A 19,795-nucleotide genomic window follows, 5' to 3' on the forward strand; every position below is an offset into this window, starting at 1 on the left:
CCAAGTACAATCCATTCTATTGTGAACTCTACCTAATCTACTTTGTCTTTAAGAAAAGATTCTCCTAAGTTTCTCCCTATCACGCAAAAGATAAATCAAGCAAAACTCTGGCACCTATCTAACCTTACATCCTATATTATACAACCAGAACTGGTTTCTTTCCTTGGCATTTCACTTTCATAGTCCCAATAGCTCAGGAACCATCACGTTATACATAGCATTTGATTCTTACTTTCTGTACTACTCCCTACTCACACTAAGGGAAAACTGCCCAGTTAACTACAATTCACATCTCATGTGATCAATTTTTGTTGATTTTTGATCATAAGTCAGCAGGACAGTGACCCTCCATTCACAGAGAGCGATAAAGTCGTCATTTAGAAAATTCAAATCAGTCCAACTTTCACAGATGCTTCAGAACGATTTATCTCTACAGAACAGACTCTTGCCAACTGCTCACTGACTAACATGCCTATTACACAACCTTTTTTATAGTAATGAATGTTTTGGGAAGAATTAGAAAAATATCAGCACGTGGTATATGGCAGATAGCAAACACAAAGGGGTCGATTTTAGGGTGGCCGAGCGGGTGCGTTGGGGGCGGGACGGCTCCTAAAATCGGGGAATCCCGGAGCGGGTCCGGAGCCCGGCTCCAACCCGCCCACTTCTGGGTTCCCCAGTGACGCGTTCGGGTGCGTGCGCAGCTCCCACATGCGGGACTCCCATCGGCAATTAAAGCCGGCGGGATGACAATTTAAATACTTACTTACCTAGTTGAGGTCCTTGACAGACCTCATTGACAGGAGATTTTGGCGGGGGTGTAATTTTCATGGATCCATAGCGTGTTTCCCGTGCTGTGGGAAACACTCCCTGTTGGAGCAGACGTGTTTCAGCCAGCAGCCAGTGGAAGATGCAAAGGATTTTTTGACTGTTGGGGGGAATACCTCATTTATTGCAGCAGGGCACTCTGTCACTTCAGACAAAGTTTTGGCTGCAACACCTTTGTCTTTCCACTCAAAATTATAAATTTATACGCTAAACTCTGCTGTGCAAACACATTTACCTACTTTGCGGACCCCCTCAAATTCACACCATCAGGATGGGGGGCGCCATAGCTGCATTCATCACTTCATCCGAGGACGAGCAACATCGCCAGGCACGCTGTCCACCTCCGCCACGTGGAGCTCCACAACACAGTGCTGTGCCACAGGCACCTGCACAAAATAGTCGTGCAACTACACATACAGCCACTGCAGGGTGACCCAATGGGTGGCATCAAGTGTGGGTGTTCATGGAGAACCTCATGAAAGGGACTTATTGCACAAGCCAGTGAAGAATGGCCAAGACGTGGCCGTAGTGGTGACAATATAATATTTAATGTGAGTTGAACCAAAATCAAATATAAATAAAAAACATGACAAACCGTCAAAACCCTTGTGCATCCCCTTTGTGCTCACGAAACCTTTGCCTTACGCTTCCTACTACATCCCCTGTGGCTGCAGCAGAGGTAGTGGCAGGTTGGGTGAGAGTGACCGTGAAAGAGATGCATCAGAGGGTGAGTATGAGACAGAGCCATGAGATTGTATGAGGATTGGCTTGAATGGTAGTGGTGGGATGAGTACTGGGGAGGTAAGTAAGTGCAGGTAACTTGAGGATGAGGTTTGAGTGGGTGTGAGGAGTGATGTGATAGAGTAGTATTGGCATGTACAGAATGAGTTGTGGGGTAGGGGCGGTGATGTGGAAGACGGAGTGTAGGCGAATGAGTAAGTGAGCTCATTTGTGTTTGGCTGACCTAGTTAGGTATGTGAAGTGCTTCCTGCACTGTATTCAGGTGCGGGATATGTTGATGGTGCTGGTGACCTCCTCTGCCACCTTGAGCCAGGCCTTCTTGGTGGCAGAGGCAGGCCATTTCCTCCCATCTGCTGGGTAGAAGATCTCCCTCCTCCTCCTCACCCCATCTAGTAAGACCTGGAGTGAGGCATCATTAAACCTGGGAGCAGCCTTTCCCCGGGGCTGCTCCATGCTTAATTTTGGCTGTTTTGCTGCAGGAGCAGCATTGGAGGACTGCCCCTTTAAATAGGGCTCCTCCAGCTGACAGCCTGTGATGTGGGTGCGCAGTCCGCCCACTGCGCAAACCCAGAAGCCAAGGCAGGCGGCTTCAATTTATTCGCGATCGCGTGGGGAATCCACCGATTTTACTGGGCGGGTTACCCATGTGCCCAGTCAACCCCCCGCTGCCAACCCGCCTCCCTGGTAATATCGGGGCCAAAGTGTTGTACTTTCATTGTTTGATTCAGGAATACAAAATAAAACAGGAGACTACACTTGGTACAAATTCTGTTTGATAACGCTCCTGTGAAGCGCCTTGGGATGTTTTAATATGTTAAAGGCGCTTTATAAATGCACGTCGTTGTTGTTGTTGGTTGCAAGGAGATACAGGAGAGGAGCTCAGACAAATCATCCTACAATTTTTCCCTTCCTTTCTGTGGGGAAGCTTCCCCTCAGAGCCTCCACTTGGTTGAGTTTGGAAAGCCACAGTGTTGAAGATTTTGGGAACAATCCTAGATCCCTACAAATTCTTAGCACAACAAATGCCAATGTTATAATGTTGTAAAACAGAGGTCATTATTCAACAGCACCCTTTTAGTCAGCTGACCCCACCATATCCATGGTTTAATGTTGTGGAACACTTCTGTCAAGTGACATAGAGCTCATTGGAAAAAGTCCCTTGAATTTTGATGGTAAAATTCTAATTAGAAAGCCTCATGAAAAATGGTAAACAAGCTAAGCTAATGTATAATATGTTGTTAAATGATCATATTTAGAGTTGTGTTCAAGGCAATAGCACCCAGAATTGCTGTGCCCTAATGACAGATTCCCTCCGTTGCTTATTCCCATTTAATTCCCTGCAGTACTTACTATCTTTGCAGGTGCTGATATCCAAAATTCCTGCATAAGTGCAATTTTGTGAAACAGTCATGTCTTTGCAAAAACAATGATTTTCAGGATTCTCAGCGATAGACGCAAGAGCTGCAGGAGGAACAACAAAACGATGGACCGGAATTTTCTTTAGTTCATATTTTTGTTCATATTCTGCAAAGATGGATCTGTGGGGAGAAGAATCAGTAAAAGTGATTTAGCTTTGCTTATCCATTGCAAACAGTGGCTCAGACTGCTCTAGGCAGCTGCAAACCCTTCCCTTCCCATTTGTTGATAACCGCCATACACAATATTTAATTGTCTGTCTAGTACACCTCTGACTGTGCAAAGTGCACCACTGATGCTGTGGATAGTCTGCCTGAACAGCAAGTGGGGCCTGTATTGCAACTTTAAAATCTATTTGCAACAAACCCCACCACTGTCAAATGCACTTTGAACTTATAAAAGACCTATCCTGGAAACTGAATTGGGAAAGGCCTTTTAAGGGACATAAGCCTTCAATTTCTGTGGGGCCAGCAGCACAGCCTCACAGAATTAGACAGGAGCCACATGCACCATGTCCGAACCCATGCTGTGAGTTTCCATCAGGGCCTGGTTGGAGTGGAACCTCCCCCACCCCAAACATGGCCCATGATGTAGGGCCATACCAGGAATTTCTTCAGCCCTGGCCTCCCTATCGCTGAACAACCCGAGCCATGGGATAAACTTTGCATACAGATCTGCTCAGCAGGCAAGTGGGGCCATGGGGTCTGGGTTTGGGCCTAGACCCCTCCTAAAAATGCCAGCACTGCTATTATTGGCCCAGTTATAAAGGGAGCCATTGGAGTTGATGTGTCAAAGTCCTTCTGGTTGGTGGTGCCATCTGCAGCATTAAAGGCTCACCAGCTTTGGGAGGCACCCAAGGTGCGTCCATGGTGGCAGAGGCACCCGGGATATCACTTTAGGTTCCTTATTTTCTGAATTATTCTGAATATAAGGCTACCCTTCCTCCTATTCTATCATTTTCATCCTTGCTTGACTCAGCTGGTAGAACTGATGCCTCTGAGTCAGAAGGTTAGGTGTTCAAGCCCCAATTCCAGGACTTGACCACATAATCCAGGCTGACCCGTCAGTGCAGTACTTAAGGAGTGCTGCATTGTAGTGGATGCCATCTTTCAGATGAGACTTTAAACTGAAGCTTCCTCTGCTTGTTCAAGTGGATGCAAAAGATCCCACAACACTATTTGAAGAAGAGCAGAGAGTTCTCCCAGTTTCCTGTCCAACATCCTTCTCTCAACCAACATCACCAAAACCAGATTAACTGGCCATTCACTTCATTTGCTGTTTGTGGGACCATGCTGTGTGTGAGACCATGCTGTGTGCAAATTGGCTGCCCAGTTTGCCTACAAAACAACAGTGACTACACTTCATAAATAATTTGTTGATTGTAAAACACTTTGGAACGTCCTGCAGATATGATAAGGTGTTCTATAAATGCACATTTTTCATTTCCTGAAAATTCTATACCTTTGCATGTTGAATTCACTCCCATCTTCTGGGTTGAGCCAACTCAAGAATCTTATTCTGAAAGCTTCCGGCAGAAAGTATGGACATTTAATTGCCATACTTTTAGTTTTTTTCTTGGATTGTTTAGTCTCTTTATTTGTTTTCTTTGCCTTGACTTATTTTATGCGTTCCGTTATTCTCTCCCTCCTCCTGACCGCTCTCCAAGCTCTGCTTTAATTAAAGCCCCTGCTCTGCCACATCTTCCCTATTAACCAGTGTCTTTGATCCTATCCTGTTTAGGTGTAGCCCACCTCTCCTATAAAAAACTGATTTACCTGAAATTAGTCAGTTATTTATGACACCAATGCCATTTGACCACCACTAGCTGGCTAGCCACTTACCTGCTTCCATCATTTTATTTGCGAACTCTTTCCCTCTCCAGAGACCAGTATTAACCCGGAGCACACAGCTTTAAAGCCCCTCACTTTCAGCTTCCTTAAACTTCCCTTTGGGCATTCTAGTTTGCTTCTTCCCTATGTGATTGATCATAGAATCATAGAATCATAGAAGTTGACAACATGGAAACAGGCCCTTCGACCCAACATGTCCATGTCGCCCAGTTTATACCACTAAGCTAGTCCCAATTGCCTGCACTTGGCCCATATCCCTCTATACCCATCTTACCCATGTAACTGTCCAAATGCTTTTTAAAAGACAAAATTGTACCCGCCTCTACTACTGCCTCTGGCAGCTTGTTCCAGACACTCACCACCCTTTGAGTGAAGAAATTGCCCCTCTGGACCCTTTTGTATCTCTCCCCTCTCACCTTAAATCTATGTCCCCTTGTTATAGACTCCCCTACCTTTGGGAAAAGATTTTGACTATCTACCTTTTCTATGCCCCTCATTATTTTATAGACTTCTATAAGATCACCCCTTAACCTCCTACTCTCCAGGGAAAAAAGTCCCAGTCTATCTAACCTCTCCCTATAAGTCAAACCATCAAGTCCCGGTAGCATCCTAGTAAATCTTTTCTGCACTCTTTCTAGTTTAATAATATCCTTTCTATAATAGGGTGACCAGAACTGTACATAGTATTCCAAGTGTGGCCTTACTAATGTCTTGTACAACTTCAACAAGACATCCCAACCCCTGTATTCAATGTTCTGACCAATGAAACCAAGCATGCCGAATGCCTTCTTCACCACCCTATCCACCTGTGACTCCACTTTCAAGGAGCTATGAACCTGTACTCCTAGATCTCTTTGTTCTATAACTCTCCCCAACGCCCTACCATTAATGGAGTAGGTCCTGGTCCGATTCGATCTACCAAAATGCATCACCTCACATTTATCTAAATTAAACTCCATCTGCCATTCATCGGCCCACTGGCCCAATTTATCAAGATCCCGTTGCAATCCTAGATAACCTTCTTCACTGTCCACAATGCCACCAATCTTGGTGTCATCTGCAAACTTACTAACCATTCCTCCTAAATTCTCATCCAAATCATTAACATAAATAACAAATAACAGCGGACCCAGCACCGATCCCTGAGGCACACCGCTGGTCACGGGCCTCCAGTCTGAAAAACAACCCTCTACAACCACCCTCTGTCTTCTGTCGTCAAGCCAATTTTGTATCCAATTGGCTACCTCACCTTGGATTCCGTGAGATTTAACCTTATGTAACAACCTACCATGCGGTACCTTGTCAAAGGCTTTGCTAAAGTCCATGTAGACCACGTCTACTGCACAGCCCTCATCTATCTTCTTGGTTACCCCTTCAAAAAACTCAATCAAATTCGTGAGACATGATTTTCCTCTCACAAAACCATGCTGACTGTTCCTAATCAGTCCCTGCCTCTCCAAATGCCTGTAGATCCTGTCTCTCAGAATACCCTCTAACAACTTACCCACCAATGACTCCATCCACCCTTTCCTCAAAATCCTCGGCCTCAACCAACCCCAGTAGCCAAATGACTGCCCTTTTAAATTTATCCTATGGCAAAAGTGACTTTCCATGAATCACACTATTGGACCTCCTAACACCAAAAACTCCTGTCTGGCTCCACTACAGAACCACCACCACTGCTCCCACCAACCCTAAGCTGTTGCTCAGTGTACCAACCTCTGACCTTACAATTAGTTGTGCCACTAGGCTAGGGTCACAAGCAATGGCCCTGGAATATAAAAGATGCTGTGACAGAAAATCTGCAGCTGCCATCTTGGGTATGCCGGTGCCTGATTCATAAGTAATTTAGAAGAGGCAGTGTCTCCTGTCTTGAGCGAATCATCTAAATATAACGTGGCCTGGCCAGTGTTTAGCATTTTTCTTTGAAGCAGATAAATCTGCATTAGCAGATAAGGCTGTTAGTATATAAAAAGTTCCAGAGAACATCCAATGTATATGATTTGTGCACATTACCTGCAAATATCAGAAGAGAAAAAATATAATCTGGCCTTGTTATGAAGAAATGGTGGAAATGAGCTTCCATCTGTTGAAAAATACAAAGGTATATTATTTGTGAAAAATGGTAGTCATTGAACATCCAGTAACAAGTCTGACAATTTATAGACATGACTGGTATTTGACTGTGATCTTCTATATTCAAATCACTGACATGCATAAAACAGATCCTACTTTCTCCCAACCCTCATCCCTGCCTTGAATCTATCTTTGGGAACCAAACATAAAGCATGTTGTTGACATTTTACGTGGATTCCTTATGAACAACACAGTTCACAGGATAATTACAGGTGAGGAAGGCCATTCGGCTCATCTTAGTTCATCAATCCAGAATGGCCCTAAAGTCCCTTCATTGCAGTATCCAGTTGGTGCTTAAATGATTCCAGGATTTTCACCTTCACTACTCTATTCAGGAGTCCATTCCATGTATTGATCACCCTTTGTACGAAGAAGAATTTCCTCATCTGAGTTCTAAACTTCCTTTTTAAATGACCAGATAATTCATGTTTTCATGAGGGAGAGATTGTAATATACTCATCTGCACATGATAAAGAGGCCACTTTTGATCTAACTGAACAGAATGTCAATGACCCAGACTGTTGGATTATCACTTTCTGCCTTTCATGTACTTTTAATTCCTACATGTTAACTGTCCAAATTCACTGACCATCTAAATATCTATAGGACAGCTCAGATAGCTGATATCTTGCTATATTTTTGTTCAGGTCTCCAGCATCTCCTGTTTGAGACAGTTTGGTTAATGATACTAGGGTATGTTAGATTATTGAGTATCATTCTTACCTGTGCCATTGATCATATCACAGTAGGGATCATCCCAGAAATTGAGATTCCTAAATAAAAAATAGGATAATTATCATTCATGTTGTAGTAAAATTCAAACACTAAATTGGTTAGATTAGAGGTAATATTCTAAAAAGTACCACTACAGATTACGGCAAAACTGTTTAATGAATGAGGGGGGAATTAAGGGAAAGTTTCACATGTTCCTTTTGTATCTAGTAATTCTAGTTAAATGCGCGTTATCACCATTTAATTGTGGATTTATATCATAGGTTTATGCAGTCGCACTGATCTACAAAACTCCGGTTGGGCAACGCAAGCAAAGTGAACGCTGTCATTGATTTAAATAAGGGTTAGAAAATGTGAGCTTGTAAATTTTGGCCCTTTGGTTCACTAAAATCCATTGTGTTGTATGGTGTATTTTAAAACACTCAAATTTCAATATACTTTTTCCTAATTAAATAAGTATCCAATAACACATAAAATTTAATTTAAAATTCAGTTTGAAAGATGCAGACTTCTTATTATAACTCTTATAAAGATAATAAATGATTTCTTGTGTAACCTAGTTTTTGGCAATTACTACCTGTGCGATTCAGTTGGGATTGGCTCATGGAATGTTCAGATTTAACATTTGAACTCATGATGGAAACCACAAAAGTAATAGAGCAGTGTTTGTTTGTTCGTACCTGTATATTTTTGTAAGAGACTTTTAGGAAATGTTGCATTTTGACAAAGATCTATAAGGTTGAAATGTTTGTAATTTTACTTTCAGAGGAAGGTGTTCAGAGAGTACATGAAAGGGTGACTACCACCTCATTTTACACTTACTTCTTATTCCTCCAGCGGTCAATGATTGCAACTTTGCTGATATCGTCTTCTCCAGTGTAGACGTTATACAGTCCATCTGCTGTTCCATTGTACTAGAGGCACAGACAAGTCAAACACATTAAACAATCACAAATGCATCATAATAAGTTGCAGCAATAACGCAAGAGATGCAGATGATTGTCACAACAAAACGTTTTAAAACCAAACAAATTTGATGGGCCTAAATTTTTCACAGGCTTGCCGCCCACTTTCTGGTAGCTTCTAGGCTGCTTCAGAATTTTCCGCAGGAAGTGATGGCAGACGCAGAATACCCCAACCCATATTTAGGCGGATATATTGATATGGAATATTAAGGACTGGAATAAGTCATCTTGAGTTCTCTGTATGAATACCATAGCAGTGCTGGGGCATCAGGAATGTGTTGCTTTCATGGCATATAGTGTTGCTAAGGTGGTGGGCTCCCCAAAGCCTTTCCACCATCTACAAGGCACAAGTCAGGAGTGTGATGGAATACTCTCCACTTGCCTGGATGAGTGCAGCTCCAACAACACTCAAGAAGCTCAACACCATCCAGGACAAAGCAGCCCGCTTGATTGGCACCCCATCCACCACCCTAAACATTCACTCCCTCCACCACCGGCGCACAGTGGCTGCAGTGTGTACCGTCCACAGGATGCACTACAGCAACTCACCAAGGCTTCCTCGACAGCAACTCCAAAACCCACGACCTCTACCACCTAGAAGGACAAGGGCGGCACGCACATAGGAACAACACCACCTGCACATTCCCCTCCAAGTCACACACCATCCCGACTTGGAAATATATCACCATTCCTTCATTGTCGCTGGGTCAAAATTCTGGAACTCCCTTCCTAACAGCATTGTGGGAGAACCTTCACCACACGGACTGTAGCGGTTCAAGAAGGCGGCTCACCACCACCTTCTCAAGGGCAATTAGGCATGGGCAGTAAATGCCGGCCTCGCCAGCGATGCCCACATCCCATGAACGAATAAAAAAAAGAACTCGACTGTGAATTCATTTTCAATCATTCTTTACAGTATGCAGGTATTTAATTCTATGAGCAATGGACTGAAATCAATGAATTCCGTGGGGTTGAATCTCCAGTGGGAGTTCTTCCAGTCGTCTGTCATAACTTTGGCAGAAGATCCATGGAAACTCTGAAGAATTGTGTAAACAGGATCCACACTGCTTCTCCGAGATTTCCGCAGATCTTCCGCCAAAGATACGGTGGCTGGAGAACCGCCGTGGAAATTCACTCCCCAACCGCTCGTGGATTTAAATTAATAGCACAATATCACAGGCGTGACATCCCTGAATAAAATATGGGACGGCTTGTCATTGTGATAAGTAGTGACAGTGACAGTAAAAACCAGGATCAACCAGCAGGTAACTAGTAAATAACAGCAGCTTTCTTCACATTACATATTTATTGAAAATTACAAATATTGCAAAACTATCTAGCTTCAGCAATACAAAAAAAGCGATCTAAATCTATGTATATTTATATTAAATGTTTTGTGTCTGGAAGAATGTTTGTCCCTCCTGCATTGTTGATTGGTCCACACTAACCATATTATCATGTTATCACCACAGACTAATCACATCCCAGCAATTAATTCCATGAGAAACTACAAGGCGTTCATTCTTTATTCTCCCTCACCCGGTACATCCCATTCTTTTTACCCTAATTCCCCTAATTTTTTTTATTATTTTTAGCTTTCTATCATTTTTTTTTCTCCCAAACAACCAGGTCATGAGCAGCAAGCTTCTCTACTCTGCCTAGCCCGAATCTCCCCTGCCTTCTGACCATGGTCATGTGCTAAGGTTCGGGGCCACTGATGGCACAGATTTGCAGTGAGGCTACGGTGTCCAGATGCTTCTTATGGAACGTAGGAATTGCTAGACGATAAAAGACCAAGGTCCATCTTGTTCATCTTCTACCATCCTGGTAGTCGCATGATACAACGATAATGGGGTTGTTGACTAATTGTAGCAATCAATCTCTATCAATTATTCTACAACAGGCCCAGGCATGACATGAAGATCATGATGTGGGTCTACAACAAATAAAAATAATTTGAATGTATCAAAGCAATTGCCCAGTAATTCATGTAGAATACTCTAAAGAGAATCAAAGGAAAAATTCCTACTGGCTAGCAGGATCAAAATACTAACTAGAAGAGAAAATCTGATGGATTGCAAAACTTCCAGCCATGCACAATTTGTTTGAGTGAGCTTGTGATCGTATAAGGAGGTGTCAGAAATGCCATCAACACTTTCAGTCTGGGTGATTCTAAATAAGGCAGTTTCGGGGCTCCTTCACCCATTAAACTTTGCTGCAAATCAAAGTGGCACAGAAAAAAACATTGGACATATTCTCAAAAGTAATGTTGGAAATAAAGTAAGATAAATGTTCTGATTTTGCCTGCCTGCCCAGGCTACTGTGCACAATTTCCTGACCAATACTTAAAATGGTCAGAGAATTGTGTGCACACATGGTGGAATTGGGGTTCCATGCTCTCAGCAGCTAAGGCTTCCCCACTGGCAGCATAAAATCTGAAACTTAATCCTTTAATACTTACTGGGTAAAATATACCAGTAATTAGGTCTTTTGAATGTATTTGTTTCAGTATTGGATCTTCATATCCCCAAAGTAATTCCTCCACTGTTCTGTATTGGAACAAGGAGGCATTTGCCTTTTTCAAGATTTTGTTGACAAAACCATGAAACATTTTGGGATAGAGAGATGGTGCAGCCTGTGAAAGGAAGAAATAATACATTAGGATTCAGCAACTCCAGTATACAGAAATGGTATCATATCTTATTATTCTAATTGCTGTCATTCATTAAACAAGTATATAAGATCTACTTTATACATAAGGAAGGAAATTGCCTGACATTCGTTAGTCTCTGATTTTATTCTGATGTGATCTTTAAATCTCATTCATTAAATAAGTGTACAAGAACTGCTTTAAACATAAGAAAGGAAATTGTCTGAAATTCCTTAGTCTCCGATTTTATGCTGATGAGATCTTTAAATCTCGCCATGCCACAGGAAGCATTACTCCCCAATTTATATGAGAAAACTTTACCGAGTTTATTTCTGGAGTCTGACTCTCAATGTGGTGGAATTGGGGTTATGTGCTCTCAGCAGCTGAGGCTCCCCCACTGGCAGCATAAGTTGGAATTTTTTCCATTTTTTTAGAAACTTGACATGGCCATTTGCCTGACATGTCTGTAACTTTTTCACAAATTTGCCCCATCTACCCACCTTTTCACATTTCCCTCAATCCCTGTTAACTTAATTGCACAATTCTATGACTCTTTGAATGAAAAAATCACCTGACTTACCTTCCTATTTTCTTCATTTTTAATTTAAATAACTTGCCTGGAACAATTATGTCAATTCCTATCAAAGTCTTGAAAACTTCAAAAGGTCATCTCAAAGTCTCCTCTTGCCCATAGAAAGTGAGGGGGTAATTTTGACTTTGAGTGATAGTGTAAAACGGGTGATATCAATTCAGCCGCCCATGATACATCTCTCCTGATTTTCATTTCCATTGACTTTCTTCACCCACTTTCATTTCCATTGAATTGAAAATCAGGAGAGATGTATAATGGGCAGCTGAATCAATATCATCCATTTGACACTATCATCCAAGTAGGGTTCCCAACCCTCCCGGAATGACCATGAGTTTCCTGGAATCGGGGGCACCTCCCCCAAGCACTGCCTCTAGCAGCCCGGGAGATCAGCGATTTAAATTTCCTGCCGCAGTGCGCCCCTCCCCCCCCCCCACCGTGACATCACCGGCTGCTGTTGGAGAAGCCTCCGGCTCAGTGACGTCACCCGCAGAGAGCTACGACCGCGTGGAGCGCAGTCGGGAAGGGGCTGGAGGGTTGGAAATCAGATGGGCTCGAGAATTGAGGATGTCGGCATTCAGGGGGGGCGGGGCTTTGAAATGGGGGGCCTGAATCGGTTTCCCCTTTTCCCCACCCTCGGTTTCCCCTCCTATTCGCCTGCTAACAGGAAGCCTTCTGGTTCTTGGAACTTCTCGCACAACAGCTGGCGGCACGAAACCAAGAGCAAAAATACTCAACTACAGGGGACCCAACCTTTATAAGGTAAATACAATAACATTTGTAGAAGTCATGTGATCGGATGTCACATGATCAGGTGTCACGTAGTCAGAATGTCACATGATGAAACCTCCAGGAATGCCTCCTACCAGAGTTGGCAACCCTACCCCCACCCTTGTTTATAACTCTCCCTAACAACAAATTGTGTAGATAGTCCAAAGTTAGAATATTTTTCAGTTTTGGGTATCTTAGTTTAGGACGGGAAACTCCCATGCACCTTCTATCCCATCAAACACTTCCTGGTCAGGCACAGCCTTAAATGCATCTTTGCTAGTCGCCTCAACCCTGTCCATTTGGCATCAAGTTCCACATTCACACCACTAACCACCTCCCCTTGACATTCAACGGCATTACCATCGCCGAATCCCCCACCATCAACATCCTGGGGGTCACCATTGACCAGAAACTGAACTGGACCAGCCATATAAATACTGTGGCTACAAGAGCAGGTCAGAGGCTGGGTATTCTGCGGCGAGTGACTCACCTCCTGACTCCCCAAAGCCTTTCCACCATCTACAAGGCACAAGTCAGGAGTGTGATGGAATACTTTCCACTTGCCTGGATGAGTGCAGCTCCAACAACTCTCAAGAAGCTCGACACCATCCAAGATAAAGCAGCCCGCTTGATTGGCACCCCATCCACCACCCTAAACATTCACTCCCTTCACCACCGGCGCACTGTGGCTGCAGTGTGCACCATTCACAGGATGCACTGCAGCAACTCGCCAAGGCTTCTTCGACAGCACCTCCCAAACCCGCGACCTCTACCACCTAGAAGGACAAGAGCAGCATGGGAACAACACCACCTGCACGTTCCCCTCCAAGTCACACACCATCCCGACTTGGAAATATATCGCCATTCCTTCATTGTCGCTGGGTCAAAATCCTGGAACTCCCTTCCTAACAGCACTGTGGGAGAACCGTCACCACACGGACTGCAGCGGTTCAAGAAGGCGGCTCACCACCACCTTCTCGAGGGCAATTAGGGATGGGCAATAAAATGCTGGCCTCGCCAGCAACGCCCACATCCCGTGAACGAATAAAAAAAAACTCTCTGGGTAAAGAAGTTTCTCCTGAATCCTTTATTGGATTTATTAGTGACTATCTTATATTTATGGCTCCTAGTTTTGGACTCCTCAAAAGTGGAAACATCCTCTCTACATCTACCCCATATTGTGTGCTCCAACCCTCCAGGATTGTCCTGGAGACTCCAGGAATTAAAGACTAATCTCCAGGACACTGCTGCGAGCAAACCTGGGAGAGAAATCATAGGGATGTTAAAAAATTATGTTTTTAAAAAAATTGAACACTTATTTACTAGTCATAAAAGTATTGGCTATGGGGATAAAAGACTATTTGACTGACAGTCAAGAATCATTCAATCAGGTAATGAAGAGTCTATCCACGTTCTAATTGGTGTAGGAAGGCCGTGCCCCCGGAGGATGGACATGTTGAGCGACCAATGGCGGGAGTGTGGGGGCGGGGTGGTTGGACGCAGGAGGTCATGTGATAACACCCTCTAGGAATATGGTCCAACCAGAATTGGCAAACCAAGCGCAGTCCATGGATCAATCCTGAGCCCTCTCTGGTCTGTACGGCTCAATACCAGACCTGTGAGAATGCACAAACACATTGATCCATTGGGGAGGAGAGTGTTCGTCATCATTGTGAAGTAATCAAAGAAAAGATACTGAAGGGCTAAAGGAATTGTTTTTCATTTTGATTCATTCAGGAGTTTGGATTGGAGCCAGGGGGAACGGGATGACAAGGCTGCACAAGACAATTATATAATGAGTGCCACTTTGCACAGATAAATCACTGGACAACTTCGAGTCGGAAGGTGTCTCTAATTGGAACCCAGTACTGAAATCAGAGGTGAGAAAGCTGGGTGAATGAAGGGTGCAAGCTGCAGTGTAACTGGACAATGAGAATGGGTCATAACCTGGACAACCCCCACCCTGGCAAAGAAAAAAAGTGTAGAATTTTTTTTAAAAATGCTTCAAATCCGGCCCCCTTTACAAAAGGAGACCATTTGTATTTCTTTTAATGGAAACCTCAGGACATCCCAAAGCACCTCACAGCCAATTATGTACTTTTTGAAGTGTAGTTACTGTTGTAATGTAGGAAACACAGCAGCCCATTTGCATACAATCTCCCACAAACATTAATGAGATAATCTGTTTTTTAATTATGTTGGTTGAGGGATAATTATTGGTCAGGACACCAGGGAAAACTCCTTTGCTCTTCTTTGAAATAATGCCATGGGATCTTTTGGGTCAACCTGAGGGTAGGCAGGGCCATAGTTTAACATCTCATCCACAAGACAGCACCTCTGGCAGTGTAGTTCTCCCTCTATACTGCACTGACATGTCAGCCTGGATTACATGCTCAAGTCTCTGGAATGGGGCTTGAACCCACAACTTTTAAATGCAGAGGTGAGAGAAACCGCTGAGCTGTGTGCTCACTGATGTGCTCAAAATCAAACTGAGACAGGAAAAGACCAGGGTTACATCGTGAGTTGAGTTCTGGTCTTCCTGCTTTTGATGAAAATTCACTGATGCTCTTGCTAATTCTGGTGCATATCATGAGACAGAGGATTTATATTCGAGAAGTTTCTGCTTAAAAACCAGACTGTTTACTACAAATCTAGACAGGTTATAACTTTACGTAGAAATCAGAAGAAGAAAATAAGTTGGCAAAAAACAGACACAAAGCAGGAAGCCTTTAAGTAAAGAGAAACAAAACAGGCTAAGAGGAGAGAAGGCTGCTCCCCGATTGTCTGTCTGTATTTTGAGGTATCAGGGAACAGTATTTTTGTACCAGTGAGTGAGTGGATGGATGATTGATTGAGAGAAGAAACGGCGAAGCTAATGCACTTTTGAGGCTTGAGGCAGTGTAATGAAGGGTAGGGCTTGGAGTTTGTGTCTGTGGGAGGCAGAGTGCCGAGAGGAAGGTGGTGATGGGGGGGAAAGGGAAAAAAATATAAGCTAGCAAAAAGAATGCATGACAGGACTGTGTGCCTTTAATTAAAGAGAAAGCCAGTTGGCAAATGCCTACGGCCACACTAGTCTGAAAACGCCCGATCTCGTCTGATCTCGGAAGCTAAGCAGAGTCAGGCCTGGTTAGTACTTGGATGGGAGACCACCTGGGAATACCAGGTGCAGTAGGCTTTTGCTGCCGGCAGAGGCTGCTCTCCGCTCTGCATATTCACACTGCCGTTAATCAATCATCAACCTTTTTGCTACTCACTCCTGCACTCCCTCTCTCTCGCTTTCCTCTGCTGCACATTCTCTTGCTGCCAGACAAAGGGAAGGGGGTCGAGACAAATTGGAAAAAAAAAACAGAAGAAGAAAATAAGTTAGCAAAAAAAACAGACACAAAGCAGGAAGCCTTTAAATAGAGATAACCAAAGCAGGCTATTGTCCACTGACACACTACTTTGAAAGTACCCCATCCCGTCTGAACTCGGGAACTAAGCAGAGTCAGGCCTGGTTAATACTTGCTTGGGAGACTGCCTGAGAATACCAGGTGCCCTCGGCTTTTCTTGTCAGCAGCGGCCGTCGGCTGCTCTGCACGTTGTCACTGATTTCATTCGGCAATCTTTGTGCTGATCGCTTGTGCGCGCTCGTTCAGACTCTCTCGCTCTCGCTTTCCTCAGCTCTCCTGCTGGGCCGACCTACCAACCAAATCGGGGCTCTCTAGGCTTTCCAACCCTTCCAGAATGACTGGGAGTTTCCCAGAATCGGGGGTTCCTATCCCGAGTGCTGCTTCCAGCAGCCCGGGAGATCAGCAATTTAAATTTCCCGCCACAGTGAGCAACAGACACTTATGTGAGGAACTGTAAATAGTTACTGAATGTTGTCGGGAGTCAGAAAGAGGGGGGAGTCAGGGATCGGTGGGGAGGAGTTGGGAATCGGGGGAGGGTCAAGAGTTGGGGGGCTCACGGAGAGAGGGAGAATGGGGGCTGGGTGGGAAAGACGGAGTCTGGGGAATGGGGGCTCGTGATCAGGGGTCACGTGATCAAATGTCACATGGTCATGCGTCATGGTCAGAACATCATGTGATTAAACCTCCAGGAATGCATCGAACCAGAGTTGGCAACCCCAAGTTACTCCCCCAAGGCTTTACTCATGACTTAAATTCCTGACACCCAGCATCAACTTTAGTGCTCATCTTTGTGCCCACTCAAGGATAACAATATTCTTCCTATAAATCAGAGATGAGAACTGCACATGGTACATCGCTACTTTTGTTATTCTTTTCTTTAATTTTTGCCTCATTTCAAGATATAGGTTTCAGAGTTTGTCACTTGGGAAACCTGCTCCACATAGGCCTCAAACTGTGCATTGCCCTAAGGCCTGTCCACTCCACACAGTAATTACACTAATACTAAGTGCAAATCAAATATCTTTCTTTCAGCATTCAAGGATTCAATTAGCTCTTAAAAATGCTATGTCACTATACAAAGAGAAAATAACCTCAAATCTTAACCAGGTTTAAACTTCTGGGGCATCAAAATGAAAACAAAACGTAAAAATTAGAAAAGACAATGCATCTGATTTTCAGCATTTAAATTTAGTGATATAATTTTTGAGTCTATTCTAAATATTTAAAATTGATATTTGCCACTGCATTAGTTATCCACCTCGTGGAGAATTTCTCTCTCCTCAATCGAAGCTTCCACTAAAACATGTTGTTTACTACAAATAAATATCATCAATGTGTGCACAGATTAAGTGCAGAATCTCAGTACTCTGGTTTTGTCATGTAAATTCATTCTTTCCTTTTTTTAATTGATTTAAATAAATATTTTCAACAAATGCTATTGTTGCTTACTGCAGCAGCAAAGTTGAGGGCTGTGATTTTGTCCATTTCTGAGCCGACTGACAGGTGAGGCTCAAAGACAGCTGAATAAGGCTGTAAGTACGATATTGTATAATTATCATTTGCAGTAATGTTGTCCTTCGGGAGATATCGCACCCTAGAAATAAAAAAGCAGAAAACAACAGTGTGCATTGCATTCAGCAGCAACAGTGAGGTATGGAATAACAACTTGCCCCTTTAATGTGAATGTACAAAGGTGCTTCATAGAGGAGAAATGGATGCCAAACAGTAAGAGAAGAGTTAGAAGAGATGTGTGAAAGTATAGTCGAAAAGCTACGTTTTGAGAAGGCTTTTAAATGTAAGAAGGGAATTAGGAAGGTGAGGGTGTGCGGTCCGCAGAGGGTGAAAGGTCAAAATGGACAGAGAAGCCTGAAAATAATGAGGGAGAAAAAAATCATGCATGCGAGGAGATCATAAGAATATCACCGAAGGGCACAGAGTTACCTCCATAGTGAAGCTCAAAGGGAAGAACAGTATCTCTCATAACAGAGTATATAAATTTGAGCAAAGTGCGTGCTTATTTGGGCTAATCCGAGAAACGTGACTTTTGTGCAACATATATGTAAAGTGTGACCTGGGCTAAAGCCAGTGCTTTTAATTACATACATTTATTCGAGTGACCAGATATAAAAACCTCTGAATCCTTGTTACAGGATATTAACTGCTTATAAACTTTGATTAATTCCAGACTGAACCTTGTTTATCAGGTGATTAAAATATTTGCAACCAATTTTAATTTTTTGCAACCATTGGAATCATCAGAGGTACATAAAATGACTGGCGTTATACAAACACAGAACAGATATGTGTAACAATGGTGTAATCAAATGAGGGGTTTGGATGGTATCAGAAACCACAAAAGCATTTCTTAAACAATACCTGAATCCCAAGATTCTGTCACATTCTTAAAATCTAATCCTGCATCCTTTTTAGTTTCAATATATACAAGACTTACCACAGATATATTTATTTATATTCTCATCAATTTTCTACCCTCCCCTCCTAAAGGCATTGATTACTTCCTGGAGTATGGTTGCAGGGGCAGTGAGCATTCAGTACCTCTCCCATTGCCCATTGTTCATGTGCGATTCCTTATGCTGAGTGTCAAATAGCTTGAAAACAATGTGGAGCATCACACTAAGGCCTCACCCAGTCCTCGGCCAACATCTCGCACTTCCACAAGAGGCAATTAGGACCAGGAACCCTGCCCAATTTTCCCTTCTACCAGGGGTGCTGAGATCAATTATAGCACCATGACTGCCATCCCAGCTGAGAACAGTTAATTCAGCACAGGCCAAGGATCAAAGCTGGGGTCTTTCTCTTCTGCATGGCTGAGCTACTCACTGACTAAACTTTATGAGCCATTGGGAGAATTCACCATAATATTTTAATCAGATATCTTCCTATGGTATTGGTGGTAAAGGATTTGATTGGGAAGCTAACCTGTGATTGGGAAATGATGAAGAGGGAGTGAAAGATGCCGACAGCTGAGTGTCACAGCATGAGAACTGATCACAAAACATAATAGTTTGGTGGGCAAACAACTGAGGATTTATCTTAACTTTATCACATTTTCAATGCTGTTTAAATTAAATGACATGTACCTGTAGGTATAGGGTCCTTTTTGCATAAGCACTGGTTTAGCTCCAAAATTCATAATCTCTAAGGGATTTTTCACATCGAAGAGCCAGAACTGCCTGTAGACAGGGCTTCCTGTTTCTATCCAGTTTTCATATGCGAGAGTGCCTTCTTCAATAACTCCTTCCTATAACGGTGATTGAAAAGAAAATGTTTTTTAGATAACCAAAAATACCACAATAACTAGAAAAAGTTCCTCATTAGTTTTGAAATATTAACTGCTTTGTCCTTACAGAAAATCTACAATCTCACTCCTCCAAGCTGTGACATTGGCTTATTTGAAACTTCTTCCACACCACTCAGTTATGCAATTCACCCGGTCGGAATTGCCAGGGTCAGGCAACTCACAAACAGTGGACGGATACCTCTACCAGTATTGGTGCAGCTGTGGGGGTGTGGGGGGCTGCAAAATGCAGCATTGACAAGCCACTGTGAGCAGTGCTGGTGGGTCTGGAAAAAGAAAGGACACAAAGGCCTCTTTTATTACAGCAGCTTTGTGACCAACTGTTATAAGAAAACCAGCCTTTAACAGCCCATGTCTGCCTTCTATGAAGTGCTGTACGCCTGCGTTGGGGTCATCTGACAGGAAC

At 43.3% G+C, this 19,795-nt stretch overlaps 1 protein-coding gene and 1 non-coding gene across 4 annotated transcripts in view; one reads left to right on the forward strand and one right to left on the reverse strand.

Moving 5' to 3' along the window:
• Positions 1 to 19,795, reverse strand: part of cd36 (CD36 molecule (CD36 blood group)) — a 34,565-nt gene that overhangs the window by 6,991 nt on the left and 7,779 nt on the right. For 2 of the 3 annotated variants that reach the window (XM_068005365.1, XM_068005367.1), the window contains exons 2-8: positions 19,172 to 19,332; positions 17,520 to 17,664; positions 11,130 to 11,303; positions 8,526 to 8,617; positions 7,695 to 7,744; positions 6,852 to 6,921; positions 2,920 to 3,107 (exon numbers count right to left, since the gene is read on the reverse strand). In XM_068005365.1, coding sequence (XP_067861466.1) covers positions 2,920 to 3,107; positions 6,852 to 6,921; positions 7,695 to 7,744; positions 8,526 to 8,617; positions 11,130 to 11,303; positions 17,520 to 17,664; positions 19,172 to 19,332 — 880 coding nt within the window. Of the gene's footprint in view, positions 1 to 2,919; positions 3,108 to 6,851; positions 6,922 to 7,694; positions 7,745 to 8,525; positions 8,618 to 11,129; positions 11,304 to 17,519; positions 17,665 to 19,171; positions 19,333 to 19,438; positions 19,746 to 19,795 lie in introns of those variants that run through there. The other variant, XM_068005368.1, reaches the window with a different exon arrangement.
• Positions 15,735 to 15,853, forward strand: LOC137341908 (5S ribosomal RNA). The gene has a single exon (XR_010967151.1). It is a non-coding gene; the product is annotated as a 5S ribosomal RNA (ribosomal RNA).

Source organism: Heptranchias perlo, chromosome 24 (genome assembly GCF_035084215.1).
Source record: "Heptranchias perlo isolate sHepPer1 chromosome 24, sHepPer1.hap1, whole genome shotgun sequence".
Taxonomy (NCBI): domain Eukaryota; kingdom Metazoa; phylum Chordata; class Chondrichthyes; order Hexanchiformes; family Hexanchidae; genus Heptranchias; species Heptranchias perlo.